General features: G+C 44.0%; 1 protein-coding gene across 6 annotated transcripts in view; it reads left to right on the top strand.

Annotated features, from left to right (window-relative positions):
• The window catches only part of ZBTB46 (zinc finger and BTB domain containing 46), an 80,917-nt gene extending 60,878 nt beyond the window's left edge, over nt 1-20,039 (top strand). For 4 of the 6 annotated variants that reach the window (XM_059713168.1, XM_019495223.2, XM_019495225.2 and 1 more), the window contains exons 6-7: nt 185-236; nt 321-4,490. In XM_059713168.1, coding sequence (XP_059569151.1) covers nt 185-236; nt 321-871 — 603 coding nt within the window. In that variant the 3' untranslated portion in view covers nt 872-4,490. Of the gene's footprint in view, nt 1-184; nt 237-320; nt 4,491-9,452; nt 9,629-14,427 lie in introns of those variants that run through there. The other 2 variants (XM_059713170.1, XM_059713169.1) reach the window with 2 other exon arrangements.
• The last annotated feature ends 2,235 nt before the right edge of the window (nt 20,040-22,274 follow it).

Genomic DNA, 22,274 nt, shown 5'->3' with positions numbered 1-22,274 from the left:
AAATGTTGTCCAGAGTGGAAGCTTTGTAGAAAAGGAAATAATTGTTGCAAAACATTATGTTGGGTTTCCATTAGACAAGTAGCAGGGGGTTTTGACAGGTGAGTGAATTGGAAATCTAGGTATTAGCATATAGAAACATTTTTGTATACATTCATTTTAACTTAATTGCGCTGTTCATTTGCAGGTCACCTACGATGGATTCTTAGCATTTTGGCAGTTTGGCAACTCTGACACAGGTAAATAGAGAGGACAATATCATTTAAAAATAGGTGTAATCTTGTATTAGAAGTCATTGATTTGTGTATGTGTTTCTGTTTTAGAGAGAAACATCTCAAGACCTGAAGATGCAGTTTTAGTTAATGAAGGCCTGCTCTGGGACTCCGGACTGACTTGTGGTTTGTGCTGGAGAGCTTTTGAGTGTGCTGAAGAGCTGGAGGAGCACATCCATGAGCACGCTTTATCCGTGATACTGCCTTTTGATTTCATTGACTGTTCTAGACCGATAGTCACTGAATTTGCTAATCATATCCCCTATGGCCAGTTTGCCCGCTTCCAGTGCTCTAAGTGTCCTGCAAGCTTCACACTGAAGTCCAACATGGATCGGCATGAAAAGACAATCCACTTCAACTGCAAGAAGGTGCAGTGTCCGAACTGTTTAAAAATGTTTCGAGACAAGACTGACTTAAACCGGCACCTTACATCTGTGCACTCAAATGAACATACTTTTGTGTGTCTCTTTTGTGGCAAGGGCTTTGGTACACAAAAAAACCTCACTACTCATATGAAAATGTGCTATCTGGGCTCCACCCACCCAACAGTAGAAGAATTTCTAGGTGATGCAGATCAAAATCAGGAATCTGAAAATGTCTAGCAAAGCTACAGTTACAGACATTTTTAAAAGACCATGAGGGATGTCTGGTTTAGGCAATTATTTCTTTTAAATTCCATAAGCTGGGAACAGTAGACTGCTGTACTATTACTTGCAGCAAACACAGTTACCATTGGGTGGATTGCAATACCACAGTAAATTCCAAGTGGTGGGCAGATTGGTCACAAGCTCTTTCCATTGCAGATGTCGTGAATCTAAAATGTCTAATTACAGCCGAGGTGCAAGTTTGTGTAAGAATATTTTGGATAGTAGATTGGTGTTTTGGTTTGCTTACAGCTGCGATGCTACCAAGCTGTAGTATTCACCTATATGAATACTGCAGCTTTTCATCAGTAAATCTCAGAATGCTTTACAAAGGAGATCAGTGTCATAGTTCCCATCTGTCAAGTGGGGACAAACTTACCCAAAGGTCACCAGCAGAACCTAGGTTTCCTGATTCCTGGTCCATTTGGCTATCCATTCTTTTTGTTTCTTCCATCTCAGGGTTAAGAGCTATGAAAGTACCATAAGCTATTTATGAGGCTAAGATTTCTGAAGAAACTCTATACTTAAGAGAACATATTTAGGTTCTACCAATTACCTGTATGTTGCTATGCTTCCTGGAGTTTTTAGAGAGATATACATGTATATGGGTAAAATGCTGCTTGCAGGAGGGTAGGTTCTTTAAGTCTTTTGATCTTATTTGTTTTTTCTATAATTGTAGTGGAGTTGGCTACATTGAATGCATATTAAAATAGATCCTGTTGTATTTAAAATAGCTTATAAGCTATAGTGGAGTTTGACAGTTGGATGCTACTGGAAAATTGAAGTCTTATTGTAGCTCCCATTTATTACTTTGGCTCAGTTTTTTGAGAGCTGTGAACTGCTTTCTTTTCCTTGACTGGCAGCTTGCTGTTTGTTTGCCTACAAACAGAGCTGAAGCTAAATGAACAATTATGATAGTTCAGAGCTCAGTAAAACTGCTTTTCAAATGCTCTTTGCAGAATATGCAAGTTGTTAGCAGCTTAGTTTGGTGCTGAAATGTTACACCCTAGGATGCTTTGTGTGTTGGTTCTTCTGTCATGTAAATCAAAAGAACCTAGGAAGCCATGGCCATCCTTTAGAAATGGTGATTCTGTGACTTGCTTCAGGGGGGAAAAACACAGTAGGGAAATGCTTATCATTTCACATACAGCACTACAGCCCTATCAATTTTTTTGGTTCATTTTATTTTAAAATGAAGTGGACAATTTATTTTCATAAGAAATTCTCCACCCTTTGTCTCCAGGAGGGGAGCAGGCAGTGGAGAATTCCTTGGGAAAAGGAGCTGTCCTCTTGGGAAAGCTGCAGAGGTGGCCCCGCCACCCCCTGAATCGACTGCCCCCACCCCCACGTTGTGAACTGTCAGGGCACATTCTGGAGCAAAGTTCCCCCACGCCCAATCGCCTGCTGGTTTCAATTAGAGCCGCGGCTCTTAAATTGAACCAGGCCTGGATGGCTCTAGATCAGGAAGCCAACTGGGTTGACAGCCCCCCAGGCTTCCACCCACACTGCATCTGAGCAAACTACCGATGCATTTGACAGTCTGTTGCTATATAATCACATGCACATTTTAAGTGAGATGGCAGCAAAGCCATATTAAACTCTTTGGTCCCTATAATTTCTTCCCTGTTATTGATTACCGAATACTTCTATTTTATAATCAAGTTGATTCTCTTTGTACTAACCTGGCTGAGCTGCTATTTTTTTGATTTTCATTTGTCCTTCCTTTTTTTTTTTTTTGCTACTCTGTGTGAAAGTGCCTAGGTACTATTCTTGCTAGACATACTAGTCCCTCTTATCAATATTCAAAGAACTCAGCTGCATTAATTCACCATACTAATCAATTCTACCTTCAGTTTCCAAACTAATTTTTTATTAGACAGGTTAAGTAGGTGTCCTCCCCTTCTCCTGCCCCCCAAATACCTGCTGTAAAGTCTAGAAACTTTTACTGATTCTTATCAAAATGTGAGTCTCTCATATTCCTGGGTTAGTTTTTTTCAGGAATGAGCCAATAAACTAAAAATGCCCATAGCATTAGGCAAGAGACAAGGACCAGAGGGTACAATGTAGCATATGTTTACATAAGTACGGTACAACACTCTTAAACCAATCTTTGCACTTTCCAGGATTGGGGCTGGGGAAAATATGATGTGAACTATTAGTTTTACCATGTAATAACTGCTATTTTGAGCCTAAAAATATAAAGTGAAGGCCAGTATGTAAAATAAATGGATAAGAATTATGTATCCCTTTTTTCAGATAGAGAAGGGGCTGAGAAATAAACTGTTACCAAAGAGAAAACTAAAAATATAAAACCATGAAAAATTACTTTAGTGATGTAAGTGAGATTACTTGAGATTATGCCAAAGGTTGTTTCTGGGTTGGGTGGCAGGGGGGAGGGGTTAGCATTGGTGGATCTATTTTCTAAAGTGTACATTTTATATAACCGTATTTGTAAAATGATATATTTTTGCAGGTTTTTAAATTCAGCAAATATTTGTAACAAATTCTATTTCTTGGTACTAATTTCTTGTAAAGATTTACTGTGTACTTATTTATCCATGTCGCCATGAGTAATGATCCAGTCAGGGTCCAATTTCTAGGTTGCAGATGCTGCTATTCTTGAGCTTTGTAATATATTCAACTTGAACCTCTTTATTTAGGACAGATATTTCATATTTTACCTTTGTTTAGGCAAAAAATAATATGTTTCTATACCAAAGCTGGTATGTTGCTCACAAAATACGTGCCTGTAGGCATATATTCTTAATGCACAATACCATAAAATACGAATTCAAACTGTGTAATATAGTTTTTGTAACAGTGCTTTTATTTTTTCAAGAGTTTATAGATGGAGAGATAAAATATATAGTTATTTGGCCAAAATATTTAGTTTTAATAAAACTATAATTGCAAAAAAACAAAATTAAATTAAAAAATGTCCAGTCTCTTTCAAGCTGATTTTTTTTTTTTTTTTTTTTTTTTTTTTTTTTTTTGAAGAATTCTTATCTGGGAAGTTGAATCTTACCTGCATCAAAGTTCACTATCAACAAGCAAAGCAGTAAACTTGAGGAACATAGCGCATGCTGCATACCTTCTTAGAAACAGATTTTTCATCTGTATTTAATGTTGAGGCTTTCACATCTTTCTGTTGATAAACAGATGGCTGTAAATGGTTCAATATAATGTTAACCCTTTGTTTAAAATGTGTGGGCCTGGTTTTTTAACACTGTTTTGGATATGCAAGTATGGTTTAAATATACAAATACATCTTTTTTTTTTTTTTTACATCAAGTTGCCGTGATTGATCACCTGAAGTGCGATAGGTGCACATACGTGGTATCTGATTAGCTATTTGTGCATGCTAATGTCTGAATAATTGCTGTAGTCATGTACCTGAAGTCTGAAATTTGTGTTTTGTGCACTTGCAGTAACGTACACCGCCTTTCTACAACCTTAATCCATGCAGGGGTTTTAGATAATAAATGGGTGGAAGATCTCTAAGGTGCCCCATGATGTAGGAAAGAATGTATTCATTAAGGGGCATTCTTGCCTTTTGAATAAATACTGCAGGCATTTAGTTGCTGTGTACTTCTGTGGCATTTTTCACAAGTGGAAAGTAATTAAATCTAACGTCCTGAATAATTTCAACTGTGATAACAAAATTCTGTCTACCTTAACCTCTCTAGTTCAAGTAGATGCATTTTTCTTTGGTTTCTGCACTAACCAGCTATATGGGACCCATCAGTCTCAGTTTTGCATCTTCTCTTCTGAATAACTCCAGGACTTGTTGTATATCTGTTTCCCGAGCAGCAATGCGAAACAAATTCCTTTCCATTTTGTTGTTGCTCTTACAGTTTTGAATAGCAGCAGTGTATCTAACTTTAGGCTTGTTTAGTTTTGATGCCACTTGGGCATGCAGTGAGCGTTCGCAAAGGTGAGAAGATCCTTCAAGCCTGTGTGTTTTATTTATGCTTATTGAAACAGGCAATTGATATAATTACTTTTTTGTGAGACAGTGGAGAAGGCAAATAAACATGCTATACTAGGTGTGCATAGCTTATTTCAACTGGATCGGTCCTTTGTAGTTGTATACGAATATTTCCTGTTCACAAAACCGGTGATCCAAACACCTGGTCCGCTGCATCTTTAAAAGGGTTTGCAAGCTAGTGTTATGAGCTCTAGAAAAATTTACATTTTTTTTTACATTGTCCTATAACCACCTGTAAAAGAATCCTTAGACCTGGAATCTGCTACCCAAGGAAGGAGCCCATTAGGTTACAATTTACATAGCATGTCCAAATTGTTGAATAGAATTGAAAATAGCCTTGGAAGTGAAGGAGAGAGGGCTGGAATAACCCCTCTTGACCTCGTCTGATCTTATAGCTCGCCTGCTTTGTCTAGACTCTGTAGTAATTGGTTTATGGTGATCCTGGGGAGTACAAATGTTTTGCTTGTATAACCCATCGCTAGTGACCAAGCAGTTGCAGGCTAATTTTTTTTGTTCTCTTTTAAATGGTGATAGATTCTCACAAATAGCATTGTGTCTCACCATATTCTGATTTTCCAAAGTCTGCTCTAGAAAAGAGAGTGGGCAGTTTGAATTTGGTTATGTCGCCTGGAAATGTGTCAGAACCTGAACAGAAGTTGCAGGCAAAATATTTTTCATGTGCTTCCAAGTTCTTCTGAGCATGGTGACAAAATAAAAGAGAGTGCCTTTTCACACTGCAGTCATTTCTGAAATGCTTTACAAGTCGAGTTAAATACAGGTAGCACAATATGTATGCAGGCAAGCTGAGTTACTATTATGTTATCAACAATAAGCCCGCACAAAGCAGTGGATGTTAGAACATGCCTTGTTGAGGAATGAATGGTGCCTGGAAACTTGGGTGTTTTAAAGTCTCTCTTACTTACTTTGCATTTCTTGTCTCAAAGGGTTGCAAAGAAGTGAGAGTAAAAGAGAGATTGTGTGCATGTGTGTGTGTATTGATTTTAAACTAGCCTTCTAAAATTCTACTTTTGTGGAACAAGCAAGCGTCTCTAATGGGTGAATAAAATATTCTTGGCTTTCGCTATTGCTATGATCACTCTTGTCATTGTTGCATAGGTGAGCGGGTAGATTTTTGTGGGTCTGGACTGGGAAAAGTTGATACAGCTGCTTTGAACAGTTCTGGGGTGGAACAAGACAGCTGTTAAACAGCACAAGGCAACAATTTAGAACAAGAAGTGGAGATTATGCTTTCAAGTTGCAGCAAGGGAAGGTTAGGGTAGATGTTAGGAAAAACGTTCTCACTAGGAGGGTAGTAAAGCACTGGAACAGACTATCCAGAGAGGTTGTTAGGATCTCCATCCTTGGAGATGTTTAAGACCTGGGTAGACAAAGCTTTGGCTGGGATGGTGTAGCTGGGGCTGGTCCTGCTTTGAGCAGGGGGTTGGACTAGACGTAACCTCCCGAGGTCCCTTCCCACCCTCGTTTTCTATGATTTTATGAATTCTAGTACATCTAACTCATATTGTTGGTTGAGGAAATTAAAGGTCAATTGAAGACAACTGCCCATTTTGCTGAAGCAGACACCCTTCTACGCGTCTTTGTCTGTAAGTGGTCAGACCGTAGGCTGGCCAGAGTACATTTCGCGTCAAGATGATTTTCAAGTTTTCAACATTGGATTTTTTTTTGTGTGTCCCATATTGCAACAACAGCAAGGCTCTTAGAACATTTTCACGAAGTTGACTTTTGTCTGAACATTCTTGTTTTGAAGAAAAAGGCCGGTTTTCTTTATTTGGGCGTGTTTCTCATTGGAAGTGACCTTTGATACCTTTGTATCAAAACAGGGCTCTTTCCAAAATGTTTAGCTTTCATCATCAGAATGTTTAGTCAAAAAAATGTCAGACCAGCTTCAGTCAGGACCACTTTTGTGTATTATTTTAAAAGCGGCACATGTGGGAGCATGGCACCCCGTAGCACAATACTAGGGTATTTTCACTCAGGAGACTTAGAAGGTAGAGTAGTGCTCAGTTAGTTATTACCACTTCTTACAGAACTCTGTATTTAACTTTGTCTCCCATCCAGGTATTGAACAGATATGATTTTTAGCTGGCTTTTAGCATCTGATGAAATAGTTTATTTATTTCTCAGCCTTAAGTGCCCAGGGGCTCTTCAACTGCTACCTAAGCTGGCAACAAAGGTTAGAAAGGAGTGTGAAATAGCCCATTAAAGGATATCATTTCTACCAGGAGTTCTTACTTTAATCCTACAGTACATTGCAAGTAACACTGAGTTGTTGCTTTGCTGCTTATGGTTTTATTTGAACCTACAACTTTCAGACCTAGCAGCAAAAGTGCTTCCCACGAGCAGCATCTGCATGTAAAGGTGACACTAATGTATTAAGATAGGCAGCAAGTATGCAGTAAATGGCCCTGTTATAACCTTACTGTGCATATTTTTAAAAAAAGAGAAGAAAATTGCATTTTTTTTAATTTAATTAAAATTGATGGAATGTCAAGACATATCTTTATGTTGGATTACACAGCAGGCAGTGGTTGGTTGGCTGGATGTAAAATATGTGGAACTTTCCCTATTTTTCAAGGCCTCCTCTTGGAAATATGGGGAGGAAAAAAGTGCAATGTGTAATCTGTATGCTTTGAAATAAGTTGTGCTAGTTACTTGCCGCCAGTCTCCTGCACCTGGTTGTGATTCTAGTCTGAAAAGTTGGAAAGAAACAGATGTGCGGTTCCACGTAGGATGGCAATCGAACTCGGTTCCTTTCACGTACCAGTACCAAGAACCGATATTCTCCCAACTAACTTATCCCATATACATATGGGCTCCTCCCGCATCTTCACAGCAAATATTCAGGTACATTTGCACAATTAATTGCAGTCCCTTTCCCATGGCTTGCTTTATATTGTATGGCAAAATACAGTGCAAGTGAAGGTTAAAAAAATATCTGGACATCAAAGCAAACTGGTGAGACTGAATATATCCAGGGAGCCTGCCTAATGAGTAGAAAACAGTGAGCTTTAAATGCTTGTTTTTTGGGGTACAGCTGCACTCCCAGGGCATGATCCTGTAACATGCTGAAAGCCCTTGCTTTCACTTCACTAGCGGGGTCTTTGCTGAACACAGAGTTTTTCGGGTTACCAGGTAATAGTGTAGTCAAGTGCTCACCAGCATAGGCGCTGAATTTCCCTTGCTGCTTTCCTGCCCTGCTTCATCCAAAAACAACCATAAAAAGTTTGCCAGACATCTAGAAGTATCAGATCCTTAACCACATTTCGATTAATGACAACTGTATTTCTGGTTCAGAATTCAGTTCCTTAGCACCGTTGGAAACCTGCTTTGGGTGAGGATGAGTCAATGGGTGATGATTAACATGCAATAATGCCAAACGAGAGGATTTTTAGAGGACAGATTAAAAAAAAAAAAATACGTGCACGCAGACAGTTGCTTTCAAATATACAGTGGGTGGATTTCGTTGGGGGAATATCTGATCTTGTGTTTTCACCTGCCTTGTTTTGCATGTTCCACTTTCATTTTTGTTTGGAGGAGGAAACATCAACACAGCTGTTATGTGCATTCTTGTGGCAAATTAGACCCTTGGGCTGTCAGTGCTGTATGCATCCCTGGAGTCCGGTTTGAGTGCACTCTAGCAGGATGACAAGAGGAGAGCTATTGACAGCCCAGGAATATCTTCTGAAAAAGTCATCCTCTGTCAGTTCAGCAAAATGTGGTTATTTATTTTGAATCCTATGAAAATTGTACAATTGGGGCTGCGAAGAAGTTTTAAGAGGTTTGAGTTTTAATTCAGCATTTTGTTTCTCACTGTCATTCGTTCTGCTTGCAGTGCCGGTAACAGTAATTGAGAGATGGTTGCCATGAAATGCTTGTGTACAGAATGCCATATTTGTTCAAGATGCATCTTGGTCTGTTTGAACATTAATGGGAATACGAACATGGTACATACTGTAACACCAGCTGCATTTATTTCACTGGTTAGTTTTATTTGGGGCTTGAAAGAGAAGTTCAGCATGCAGCTGTCACTGTGTCACGTTTCTGGCACTTGGTTCACAGGTAGTCATTTTTGACTTGACTCTTCACATGGAGGTTTCAGGACATTGACACTAATGAGAGCCATGCTTGAATTTCAGGTGTGCCAGCTCCTTCCTGATAACTCAGCCTCATGGCTGCTGATCATCTTGTTTTGAAAGATGAAGAAATTAGTTCCTTCTTCAACTGTTGCTAAATAGCTGACAGCCTCGTGCACTACCTTTATAAAGGTTTCTCTGATGAAGGTGCTCGAAATCCCCAGCTGTGTCGACACAGTATTAAGTACCCTGGTTAAGGCAGGCTACTTAATAAAACAGACATTAGGAAGATAGCGCGGCATAATTGAACGTGGTTCATGTTTTCCTTATGCAGGGGTTTAAACAGCAGGAATGTGCTTTCTAGCAAAAAGATCCTGGTAATGAAGATTAAACAACAAAACGGGCTATTTGAAGTGCTGTGAGTTGTAACCTGCTTGCTCTGGTTGCTCTTTTACAGTAAACGAATTCACAGTGATCAGAAAGAAATTCAAGTGCCCGTACTGCAGTTTCTCTGCCATGCACCAGTGTATCCTGAAGAGACACATGCGATCCCACACAGGGGAGAGACCCTATCCTTGTGAAATCTGTGGGAAAAAATTCACACGCCGGGAGCACATGAAACGGCACACCTTGGTAAGTAGGTGTCTTTGAAGTCGCTGGAGTGAGTGGTGGCTGGGAAACAGAGATGGTTTGTTCAGATTAGGGATAATAGGAGCTTCACCTGGCTTAGATTTAGGTTTTGTTCTCCCCTCTGGGGCTCCTCTGAGTCTCTTTATGGAGCTCTGAAGACTTCTCTGTGCTTTCCCCTCACCCTTCAAAGGCCCAGTGTTTTGCTGACTGTTCACCCAGAGCTAATCAACACCTGCTCAGCCAGAGGGTTCCCGAAGTGCAGATTACTTCCAGTAGCTCTTCCCGCCTAGTGCTCCTAGCCTGAGCTAGAATCTCTCACTCCGAGCCTCCTGTCTTCATGTAGCATACCGTTTCTTCCTAACGCAGTGCAGACTGCTGCGGAGAACCTATGCATGCACGCCTGAAACCAGTGTAAACCAACAAAGCCTTTGCTGCTTTCAGTTCCTTGATCTTTTACTAAGGATTAAAGGGACTATATTACCTTATTTAGCCCATTTTTTTGGTTTAAAAATAGCTATTAAAGGCTCTTGACTCGACTCCTAAGTTCAGTAGAAATGTTTCTGTCTCTAGTGCGAGTGTTTAAATGAATAATGTCGTCCCTGCAAGCTTTGCAGGCCACGTTGCTCCAATGTGCTAGCATTGCCGGGACCCATGGTTTTGGCAGGCGTGTGACAAATTAGCTCAGTACCCTCCCAAGGGCCACTCACACCCCCTTCCCCTGCCCCATCTGCTGCTCTGCTTTCTGCTCCGTTTCCTGTCTGCCACTGAGCTGCCCACCCCATGCCCAGTCTACTGCCTGCTGCACAGAGGCTGCCCACGCCACTTGGGCGACTGATGTCCCAGGTTGGTCACCCCTGTGCCAGCAGACAAGAAATTGGAATTGGCAAGACGCACAAAGATGTCCCTGACAGATGTTGGGGTTTTTGTTACCGTCCAGCTAAAGGGAAGTGCTGAATTTTGCAACAGCCCCAGTTCTAGTATTGAGGCGGCTTTTTTCAAAGACCATTTAAAACTTTTTGTCACTACTGCCCTGCACGTGCAACTTGTTTTGTAACCTCTTGCCTCCTGAAACCACGTTCAGTTCCCATTTCTGGGAAGAATGATGATATCGTCAGCTGGTAGCCAGTTGTCTGCCTGCAACAGATGCCAGCGTAATGGCATAGCTTGCCAAATGGTGGTGTATACACAGGGTGGGCAGTTAGCCCGTACCACTTAAACCAGAATGATCAAGGGGCTTATGTTATCAGTTGCTATGGTATTCAGAGCCTCGCCATCTTTTCCTTCCTTCCATGAGTATTTGTCCATTCGGATGAGTGCCCAGCCATCTGGTCTGGGGACTGACTGCTCCCTGAGATGTCCCTTTATTATTTCCTTTGGGTCTTAGTGTTCTGGTGTTCAATAGGCACATCCAAACAGTATGGTTAGTCTCCCTGCAGACACAAAGGTTTTTAGGCCTGTTGTTAGTTCTGCAGTTATAGACACCTTGTCGTGCCAGCTGCTTCCCTGGGTCTTTTTCGTTCTGGAAACAATTGATTTATATTAGGATTTGCTACTGTTGCAGCCGAGACGGCTTCCCCCCACCCTTGAAATCTTGGTAACAAATACAATAGGAATGGGGTCTTTCTAATACAAAGGGGAAATTGGTGCTTTTTTGATCCTTCAAAACAGGTAAAGAGAGTGTGTTCCTGTCTTCTAAAAAGTATTTTATGGATTGGGGGGAACATCGAGTAACACAGAGCACTTTGAGAATCCTGGCTAGACTATCCATGTTAGATAAGGAAGTAAAAACCATGATCGTTTTTGTTTGAAGCATGGTTCATTTTTGAGGCCTATGTTTCTATTTTGGTCCAAAATTGTTCCTTTGGCATGAGGGGCCTCTCCCATCTTCTGATGCCACATCCCAGTTCTGACTCTGGAAAACCTTGTTAGCAACCCACTTCAGCTGACCCCAGTGGGTTGGACAGAGACTGTAACTGCCTTTGAGAACCCTTCTCTAGCCCGGGTCTGTTGCCCTGCTGTTTTCAGACAGTTAACGCTCCACCTAGGTGTAGTAAAAAGCACAGTGGTGTTGTAGTTTGAAATAGCTTTTAAGAACCCAGGTTGATAGACGTTTGAGAACAGGGATCGCTCGCAGTGAGAGCGCCATCGGAGAGTACTGGCTTTGAACTTGCTCGCTTGGTGCTGACCAAATCGGAAGCTTTGACTTTATTGGTAGATATTGAAAAGATGGAGCCAATCAATTTTCCCTGCCACTCAGCTACGCAGCCAGGAAGAAAACTGAGTATTGCCGTTGCAGAGGACCCAGGTGTAAAGGTATCGAGGTATCTTACACTCAGGGACAAAGGAATCACTGTCTCAGTTCCTACGTTTAGGTATGGTATGTTTAGCTCCCTCAGAGTCTAAAAACTTTGGGCTTTTTTCCCCCGCACTGAGGAGCCCAAGCGCCTGTGAAAATGAGGTAGAGCCAGCAGCATGGAACAAGGAAGAAATCCATGGGCCTCGGTCAGCTTTTCTAAAGGGATTGTCGCCCAAGGAGCCGTCTTCCTGCCCCTGCCTACTAGTCTTTGGGCCACCTGTACCTGCTTTAAGTGAACCATGTAAGAGGACAAGCAGTATAGCCCTATTCCTTTTCCCTGGGAGCCCCTGTCATCCCCACATGCTATCTGATGACTCCTCTGCCAGGTTTCTAACTTGCTTCACTTTCTTCTTTGCTGTACCTGTTGCTCAGGCTGTTGGGATTTTTTTTTTCCTTTGCTGTTTTGCTTTTCTCCCTTCCCCATCTCCTTGCTGACTGGCAGGTGGGATGCTGCTTCTGATGGAAGAGTCTGTTGCTTGCTCTTGTGTAGCCAAGCACCTGTTCTCACAACTGAGCTGTGTCCTGTGAAAGGCATCACACACAGTTGGGGCCAAATAGTTGCTTCCTGTGCTTGTTGCTGCTTGTGCGCAAGCAGCACATCCATGGCCAGCTTAACAAGGGACCTTAACAGGGCCAGGAAGGCTGTATGCTACTTTTTCCCATATTGGCATGTTTATCAGAAGTGCCCCACCGCTTCTCTCATCCATTGCACCCCTTAGCTGGTGCCTTCCCGTGGAAAAACAGGCGCATGTGTCACGGTTATTGCTACAGGAAATAACCAGTCTGCTCAACCAGCTTGACCCTAAGGCCAGGAGTGTTCCCTTCGTACTCTACTGGAGAAATGGCAATCAGTATGAAACTTGAAAGCCCTTCAAGGATAGAGTTTTTGGCTGCTACAAAATTAATGTGGGAGAGTGGACCTCTGGATCCAACAGGAACAAGGGAAAGCTGTTGTCATTGAGCTTGTCTTTGCACCCTCACAATCGCTTTCTGGTGACATGGGGATCAGAATTACTTGGGGATTCCCTTTCCTTGGAGCTGGGATGGGGAATGACCGACTCTTGTGTATTCATACTGGGCTGGTGTTAGTCACAGCTCTCGGTGCTGCCAGTGCTACTCCTGAAGGTAGCAAGAGTGTTGGCATTTCACCCCTCTCATGCTTTTAGCCATGGTACCAGCTGTGCTGGTGGCTGAACATTCATTTGCAAAGCCAGAGCAAATCTCTCTATTTATAGCTCAAGAATTTTTGCTTTTAACTAAAATGAGCTTGCTGCCACTGCTGCTGCCTGTTTTCCTCGTTTTTGGCTGGAGGGCCCAACCAGTATTGCATTGTTCAAGCCATCGCATTAATGCAGCAGGGCTTGCAAAGCATGGGAGAAAAGCAGTCATAGTATCCCTGTTGCCTGGTTGATAATTTAGGCACAAGGATTCGGTGAATTGTCCAGGGTCATTCTGCAACAGATTTGGGACCAAACTCCAGGCGCAAGTCTCTGTCCACAGCCTCCTATAGGGGCCACTGTCTCTCAGAGGGGGATATATGGTAGAGCCATATTTTGGCCCACCTGTGCTGTGTCTCCAGATGACATTTTCCAGGCAGCACGTTTCCTGACTATGTTGAGTGAAGATGGGGCTGCTGTAATATTCCCCGTCCCTCCCACCATGCCTTTCCTCCCTGGGAAACCCACGTCACCACCGTGTTTGAGCGCAAGGAAGCGTTTGTTCTAAACTTGACAGACCAAGGAGCAATGGTCTCAAGTTGCAGCAAGGGAGGTTTAGGTTGGATATTAGGAAAACTTTCTCACTAGGAGGGTGGTGAAGCACTGGAATGAGCTACCTAGAGGGGTGGTGGAGTTTCCACCCTTGGGGGTTTTTAATTTACATTAGGGGCTTGCAAAATGTAGCTGCGGTGAAGCAGCTACTCTGATGCATCTGTGGTAAACTGTCCCTTTGTCTGACTTTGAGCAAATACCCTTTTTTGTAACATTGAGACCTGTTCCTGGCAGCTTTAACGAGCGGAAGGTAAAGGCCACTTGAAGAATTTGACTTTCAAAAATGCAGCAGGGATTTCAGGAGTGTGTGTGTGCATGTGCTGTAGTGCCCCTGGGGGATACAGGCACACTGAGAAAATGTCGACCAGTGATGGCTCATGCTAAAATTACTGGGTTGACGGCCAAAGGTGATTCAGGGAAGGATTTTGTCCTGCTTTATAAAATGCAGTCCTACTAACGTTATCACAAAGCAGAATGAAACACAGTGAGGATTCACATCACGCCAAGGAGCCATCTTGCCTGTCCGTCCCTGATATTAGCTGGTGACGGTCACGGCCTACACTCCTTTTCTTCTCTTCCAGTGAAACAAAGCATTGTTTCTCTTCTGGAGCATGCTTGCTGTTCTCTGCTTCATCTTCCCTGGCCTAAATCTTTTTTAATGTTGTCTCCTTTCCTAGGTGCACAGTAAAGATAAGAAATATGTGTGTAAAGTGTGCAATAGAGTATTCATGTCTGCCGCCAGCGTGGGGATTAAACACGGCTCCCGCCGCCACGGGGTGTGCGCCGATTGCTCTGGACGAGGCATGGCAGGCCACCTAGATCAGAACGGAGGGGAAGGCTCCCCCGACGAATTGTATCCCGGCGAAGGCCAGTACATGGAAGACCCCGACGACATCAAAGTGGAGGGAGACGAAGAGATGGGCGACGACGACGACATCAAGTGGAAGGATGACGTTGGGATTTCACAAGACGACGTGATTCTAGATGATGACAAAGACGTCGACTCTCCGCAGGAGCAAGAGAACTCTGGGGAGAACGACAAGGATTTCACTTGGATTTCTTAGGGATTTTTCTGTTGTCATTTGTAAGGGGAGGGGAGGGCAGGAGGAAGGAGCGTGTCGGGAAAAGCTACGTAGCCTTGTTGTCGTCCATGTGTGCAAAAGATTTTTTTTGTGGTTTTTTTTCTTTTTAAACAAGCCCTTTCTCTATACTATTCGGATACTGTATTCGGAAACGTCACTTTTGGTGGCATCAGTTCCTTCCACCTTTCCCCTTCCTTGCCCCCCCCCATGAAAACATGACTGTCTTGGCCTCTCTGTGGGAGCAAATCAGATTGCATGCAAGTGACTTTGAGTTTCTGATGGTGTGAGCACTGTGCGGAGAGAGTGCGCTAAGGAGACTGCGAAGCATGTATTCCTTTGATCCATCTTTTCCACCCTGAATTAAAATATCAGGGTGGTGTTCGTGCCCCAAACAATGTTGTTAATCTTTGTTCCAAATTCACAGCAGCAGTGGACTGACTTGCACACTGTAGGATCTTGTAAACAAGCCGACCTGTGTGTTGGAGGGTTTCCGCTGAGAACCCAGGCCTTTTGCAGAGAATGGATTTAAATATTTAATTTCTGTTGATGGTGTGGATTGGTGTCATTTGTGTTTTCACAGAGCCAGGTAGATCAAAAGGCAAGTTGAGTTGCAGCCTTAAGAGCTCCTTTCATAGTAATGGGGCCTCCACTTCCAAATACTTCACCGAGAACGATCATGAAATTATTTGGGCCTTCTGGCATCTTAATCGTGTCCAGTCTTCCAACCACGTTTGCTTCTGTTGGGTGGAAGGAGCAGCAGTGTTTCCCCATGAAACGTTTACTACGTATGATACACCCAGCAAGACGCGAACGGTTTAGCGCCCAATGTGTTGGTTTGCGTGTGGTGTTGCCTTCCCCCTTTGGTGTCAGCTGCCTTTTTCGTAGATATATGCAAATTTTAGTAAATCTACGGCATTTAACAAGATGAAGGGTCAACTGAAGTTGCAAGAAGCAAGGTGTGACGTCCTGGCTCTGTGGAAGTCAGTTGCAAAGGCGTCCTTGACTTTGTGGAGTTTGGGTTTCACCCAACTTGTGCCGTTCTTCCTTGCCAAGCAAAAACCGTCCCGCACAACTGGTAGGTTCGTCACCTAGGTTTAGTTAACCAAGGACACCTGAATTTTTAGTGGTTGGCTCCATGTAAACGTCTCCATTTAAGAACCTGATATCTCCTCTGGAGCGTCTCCTCTGTCTTGTACAGCTGAGTTTCCATGGGCCGGTTCGGTTTTTGCTCATATTGGCCACTGCTGCCTTCCTCTGACAACATTTAAATCAGAAACCCAGTTCAAGTGTCCTGTTCATAGTAAAAGCTTCTGCTTTACCTCTCATCTCTATGCTTCTGGTGCTTTAAAAAAAGCCGAAGACCTCACTGTTTCCTTGCTTGGAGCAGATTTTTATACAAGAAACCTGCCACGAGAGGCAACCAGTTCAATCCGGAAGCCAAACGATTTAAAGGTGCTAATTTCTTTTTTTCCAGTGGTGGGCAAGGCAATCTCTTATGGGGAAAAAAACCCAGAAAAGTTCTTGCAGTTTAATTTTAAAAAGCTGGAGATCCTGGTTCGACCCAGAGAGGAAAATTAAAAGCAGATTTTTACTGTCCAAGATCCCAGTAAAGCAACTCTTCCGTAAGGATTTCAGCTATTCCAGGCTAAGTGGTGAGGGGTGATAGCATGGGAACCTGCTCCCCCACCCCCGGCGCATGAACCATAGCCGGATTTCTAGGTAGTGCTTTCTCGAAAGGGTCGTATCACCATGCTTTTGTACGCGAGTCCTCACTCCACAATCGTCTGCAGTCCTTTTGAAATTAAAAATAAATAAAGCTCACCGATTGACCTATGCATGCTTTTTCCTGCCCACGGTCCTTTCTATTTTCACGTTGCGCATAAGGCGTCCAGCAGCTTTGGGACTGCTGGCTTGCTCGTATCCATGAGTTGAACAAGTATTTTTTGTTGGTCTTTGTTTCCCCCTCCCCAAAACACTCCGTATTCTCAACACCACCTGTTAGCTAAAAGTAAAACTCTGTGATTGCTGTCTACGCTGCTGCTAAACTTTAGGATCGAGGAAGTTAAATGCGATTTGTTGCTTTTAACCAACAAAAATGGGTAACCAAATTTGTTAAATGTTCAAGGAATAGTGTGGTGGGGTCCTACTAAGAAACAAAAAAACATTTTTATGAAACTGTAAAAAGGTGTTTTTGCATTTTAGCTTGTTGTAAAGCCCTATTACTGTATTTAAAAAATATTTTAAGATTGGACCTTTATATACTTTTTTCTAAGTACAGAAGAAATCAGCAGTTGTGTTCACTGTGTGTTGTTCATAAGATTAGCTCACTGTTTCATGAATTTGACTGCCTTCACCTCTCAGAAATGCAGGCTGTGTATTTATTGACAGTTATCCTGTAAATATTAGGTTTTTTTTCCTGAACTTCCAGCCATTGCCTGTTACATAGAGACAAATACATACAGTACTTCACAATATCTGTAGCTTGGCTTTTTATATAATAAATATGTTTAAAAATGGAAAAAAACCCCAAGCCACACAAGAAACCTTCTGTTTCTAAGACATTCCATCTCTCTCATCCCCTGACTCCGACGTAGACATTCACTAGCTTGAGCTCATGTTTAGGGAGAAACGAAAGGTTTCGCTCCTGAGCTGTCTTTTCCCCCTCTCCTTGCCCCGACTTGGGTGAACTTAATTTTATATTGAGGTTTTTGGGGTGCTTAGCTTTATTTTGTGTTTTATTTGGAAATATTTTATATATTGCTTTTTTTGTTTCCTTTTCCTTTTTTTTTTTTTTTTTAAATAGTGGACAATAAGCCAAATGGCTTTCAAAAATGTTTTTCTAAATAGTGCGAGTGCCATTTCTGTGCTCTTCAGGCTGAGACTACAAAAAAGAGAGAGAAATCCCCACAAAAAGCTAACGTGTTATAATGTTAAAATTATAATATAGCACATGCTTCTATATTACTAACATACATTATATATACCAAATAAATTGTTCTAATATGTGACGTATACTTTTAAGTGCTCTGATTTTGACGGAGGTGTGCAGACTTGGAAACGAAGCCCTTTCAGGAATTCCTGTTTAGAGTTTCACACGCGTACAGGGGAGAGTCGCGGGGGTTGATTTTAAAAAGGGGAAGCGACTTTGAAAACAGCAACACAGTCGATCCGATGGAAAGGGGATGCCTTCTATACAACTTTCTCAGTTTTGTCACTACTTGCAACTGTGTTCAAGCCTTCGGCTCCACTGTCTTGACCTGTAGGGAAGTCTGTAAAACCAGGGGATTTGGGAGCGGGGAGCTGAGCAAGGAAAGAGGCCAGGTCCTAAAAACCTGCAACGCCGTCAGCGCGTGTACAGCTGTGTGTACATGCTGAAGTCTTTCCAAGATCAGGGTCCCGGTTGCACCCATACCTCGTGCTTTTCTCTCTCTAGACACTGGTCCAATCTGCTGCCTATGCAAGTTTCTTTTGCCCTCCTAGGTAAAGAGACTCGGTGCAAGCGTTGCATCTATCTAGCAGTTGCTCAAATTAACCTCAAACCCCTGCTCTTTGTATCTCACTTCAGGACTTTGTATTTTTCATTGAGCTTCCCTTTTTTAATTTTTCTAAAATATATAGATCTATACAAATACAGTTCCAGAAAAGTATTCCCTTTGTGGCGTATTGAAGCGTTTAATCACGCTAGAAATATCGCAGCTTCTATTTTTTAAATGTTCCTTTACACATGTAAGCACTGGTCCCTGAATCTTGTTCTCGTTTTTATATAAAACAAAACAAAATGGTGCCAGTATTTCAGAGCGTTTTGAACAAGGCTTTGATGATCTACAATGGTAGAAGCCACCATTTTTGATTGATATGCTTTTATCTATGCCACGCAAAATAAATACATCAAGAATACTGCTCAATGATACTAAATGATGCACTCAGTCAGACTTCCATGTCATTCTGCATTAAAAAGTTTCTTAACAATGCAGCTTAGGCTCATGGCATCTCCTCCAGTCAGCTTTTTTTTTTTTTGCTTCCAAAAATGTGTCTTTAAAAACTCCTAATTTGTGCAGCTTTGAATAGTTTCTTATATATATAAGGTCACCATAGAACCTCACAGAGATGCACAATGAGTTGGCAGGGCGTCGAGAAGAGGGGCATGTCTAATGAAGGTTTTCAAAGTGACTGACTTGTTTTTTAAATCAGTGTTTAGGTTATTAAAAGAATATTTTTTTATGAAAAGGAAGCTGACTTCAGCATTAAGCCTGATTTTTATCCTTTTGTATTTTGAATTATGCCTTGAAATGTTCTGCAGTTCCAAAGTGAAAATTGCATTCAGTTGGCGTTTTATATATATATATGTGTGTGTGTGTGTGTGTGTCCATTTTTTGGAACGTGTTACTTTGGGCTGGGTGTTCAACTCTTGCTCCTGACAAAGTTGTATATTCTGACTCTCCATCTGGGGTAGGGAGTTTGGTCCATACACTGCCATCTTTGAATAGGAATCTCTGCAAAAAAGCTCCACGTGGATACTTCCAATTTTGCACATCATCCTTAAAAAAAAAAAATAAAAAAAAATTAAAAAAAAATCCAAGAAAATGCAAAAACTGGAATTTTTTGCAATATTATGAAAGATAATCTTATTTTAGCTCATTCTGTGACATGTGCAACTCTTAAGAAAGCCATACTTAATGGTTCTTTTTATTTTTAGAGTCTATATTGTGTTTTGGATTTCTGCCTTTTTTTAGGATTTCTGCATAGTAAGAGTGCTGTGTGTATGCTTTCATATATATTTATTTTTCAACGTGCTTCAAACCTGTCTACAAAAAATAAAACTAAACACAAAGGGGGGGGGAAACCAAGACAGTGCTTGAAGATTGTTGATTTTTTTTTTTTTTGCTGGGAATATTCTATATTATACTGACTTTATATTAATTATTATAAACCTGTGTTTGTATTGGAGATGTGTTTAATATTTTGGGGAGGTGGGGAGATTTTAGTAATCAGAAGACAGTGGGAGAACATGACTGTGTGTTGTACTGATTTTCTGTAAATGTAGTTCAGGTAAATATTACCTTCTTTTCTAGTTGATCTCACAGTTTCTTGTCTGCCTGGGCATGCCCGCGGGCTGCCTATCGATTATAATTACTTTGTGACGGGATTAGCGTAGACATACTTGCAAAATCAATCAGTTTCAATAAATTGGAAAATTGCTGCTAAAACGTGGTCCTGGTCTGTTCGATGCCCATGGGAGTCCCCTCGTCTCTCTCGCCCACGAGCCTGGCTGGCCACTGCCTCCATGGACAGAGGCAGCTCAAGCGGGTCCGAGCACCCTGGCCTGGAGCTTGTGGATGGAGGGGCCCGTGCGATGCATAAAGGAGCGTGCAGACTGCCTTCCCCAGCTGCAGATCCAGGGCCCGACTAAGTGAGCTGACTTTCTTCTCTCTGATGCCTGTGTTGCGAGGGGCTTTGCCTCAGTGGCTCTGAGTATATCATATCCATTTCCTTCCCATAGGGGCGGAAAGCAGCCGGAGCCATCCCAGAGACCCCTTGCACCTGGATCCTGCTGCCCTCCTAGGGTTAAACCTGCTTTCTCATCCCACCTGTGCAGCTTGGAGCTCCTTCTCCAGGCACAGCAGGGCTCAGCCACTGCCCTGGACTGTCCCAAACCCATGCAACCGCCCCTGCAAGGCTGCACGCGTGCTGCAGTCCTGGACAGCGCCGCTGCAGCCTGGGCCTGCCCCAGGCCCCTGCCTGCCTGCAGTGAAGGCCGCTGTGACTCTGGCCTGCCCTGAGTGCGGCCTGCTTGGCTGTGTGCCCCTGCGCAGAGCCAGGCAGCGCTCCGTGCCCAGGGCCAGCACTGCAGCCCGGAGCCGGCGGGAAGGGAAAGCGCTTGCTGCTGCCACCTGCTGCCGGCCCGGCTGCCCACGGGCAGAGGCGGCCTCGGCTGCCACCCCGTGGGCTTGCCGGAGAAGGGCCGGCCGGAGCCAGGCCTGGGCTGCTGGGGTCACCGTTAGGCTGCAACTTTGTGCAAGGCTTGTGCGCACCTCCGTGCAGCAACATGTACCTGCTTTTTCCCAGCTGCTGCCTTTGGCTGCACAGAGGGGAAGGGGGTACATTTATTTGCTGCTAGGGCTGGCACAGTGGTACTCAAGCTACTGCACGCATGGGTTGCCCTGGCACCGTGGGCTTCGGCCCCTGGCCAGGGCAATGCTGGGACTGGGGTGAGTGGAGAGAGCTGAAATCCAAGCTTGCTGCAAGGAGCCTCCTGCACCCCAGACCATAGGGAGAATAGGAGAGCCCCAGCCCTGTGGGGAGGGGGGTTGTAGCTCTGCCCTGCCTGCTCTGGGCTGTGGCAGGGGCTTGTTCTCTAGGAACTGGGGGCAGATGCAAGGTGACACGGCTGCTGGTCCCAGCAACAAATCTGGCTCAAACCCATGGCTCCAGGTGCCCCAGTGGGCACAGGCCCAGCCCCCAGGCCTGAGCTGCATTGTCCCTGGGCATTTGCCAGCAGGATCCTAGCACCCTCCCCTCTGTGGCCTAGACATACCACTCCTAGGAACGAGCCTGCATGTGCTGGGGTGCGGACATGGTCTCCACCTCCTCCAGGGAGCCCTGGTGTTTCTGCCCCCGTGGCCAGTACAAGTGCAGCCACCCCTCTGTAAGCAGCCAGCCTCCCCTCCCCTTTGCCTGCTCAGGCCAGACCCAGGAGCTGCAAGCAGCTTGCACTGGCCCACACTGCTGGCAGGAAGCAGGGGTGAGCTATGAAGCCCTTGCAGCAGTGGGACCAGAGCTACTGGCACCCAGTGACCCTGCCCCTGCAGGGACAGGAGTGGGGGCCTTTGCCCCAGGGAGGTGATGGCCTGACCTGTGAACAGCTCCCCCAGGACCCGACTCCTGCAGCCTGCTGTGTGCGTCGTCCAGCTGCGCAGCCACAAGCCTTCTCCATGATAGTGCCTGGCCGAGGATGCCCCGACAGCCCCCAGCTCTGAGCAACAGGCCTGGGGCTGCACGGACCTGCCCTGGCCTGGGTGCAGTCCAGCAGCTGTTGCCACCCCAGACCGGAGCCACACGAGGCAGGTGAAGATGGGCCTGGAAAAGAAGTCACTCCACTTTTTCTCCTCTGGCTCTGACAAGGCCCCCAGTCTTCCCCGTGCCACCATCTGCTGCATCCAGGAAGGAAATAAAAGCAGCTCCTGCTGCACCTCTGCTGCAGGTCCCGGTCAGAGCATGGGTCAATGTGCTCCCAGCCAGCTGAAGTCCTGATCTTTGCAGGGGCTGGTGCAAAGAGACCCCAGCATTGCCCCCAGGCAGGGGGGCATGCCCCTGCCCCTTGCAGGCTCCAGGGAAGCACGGTGGTCTCTGTTGTGCCCAGAGATTCCCCCCACACCCTGGCCCCAGGAGTTAGCCCAGCCAGGGGCAGGCATGAGTCCTCCCTGTGCACTTCCCTTCTGCTG

Source organism: Alligator mississippiensis, chromosome 9 (assembly GCF_030867095.1).
Source record: "Alligator mississippiensis isolate rAllMis1 chromosome 9, rAllMis1, whole genome shotgun sequence".
Taxonomy (NCBI): Eukaryota; Metazoa; Chordata; order Crocodylia; family Alligatoridae; genus Alligator; species Alligator mississippiensis.
Note: the sequence above shows the minus strand (reverse complement) of the source record. Positions and strands in the feature narration are given on the sequence as shown.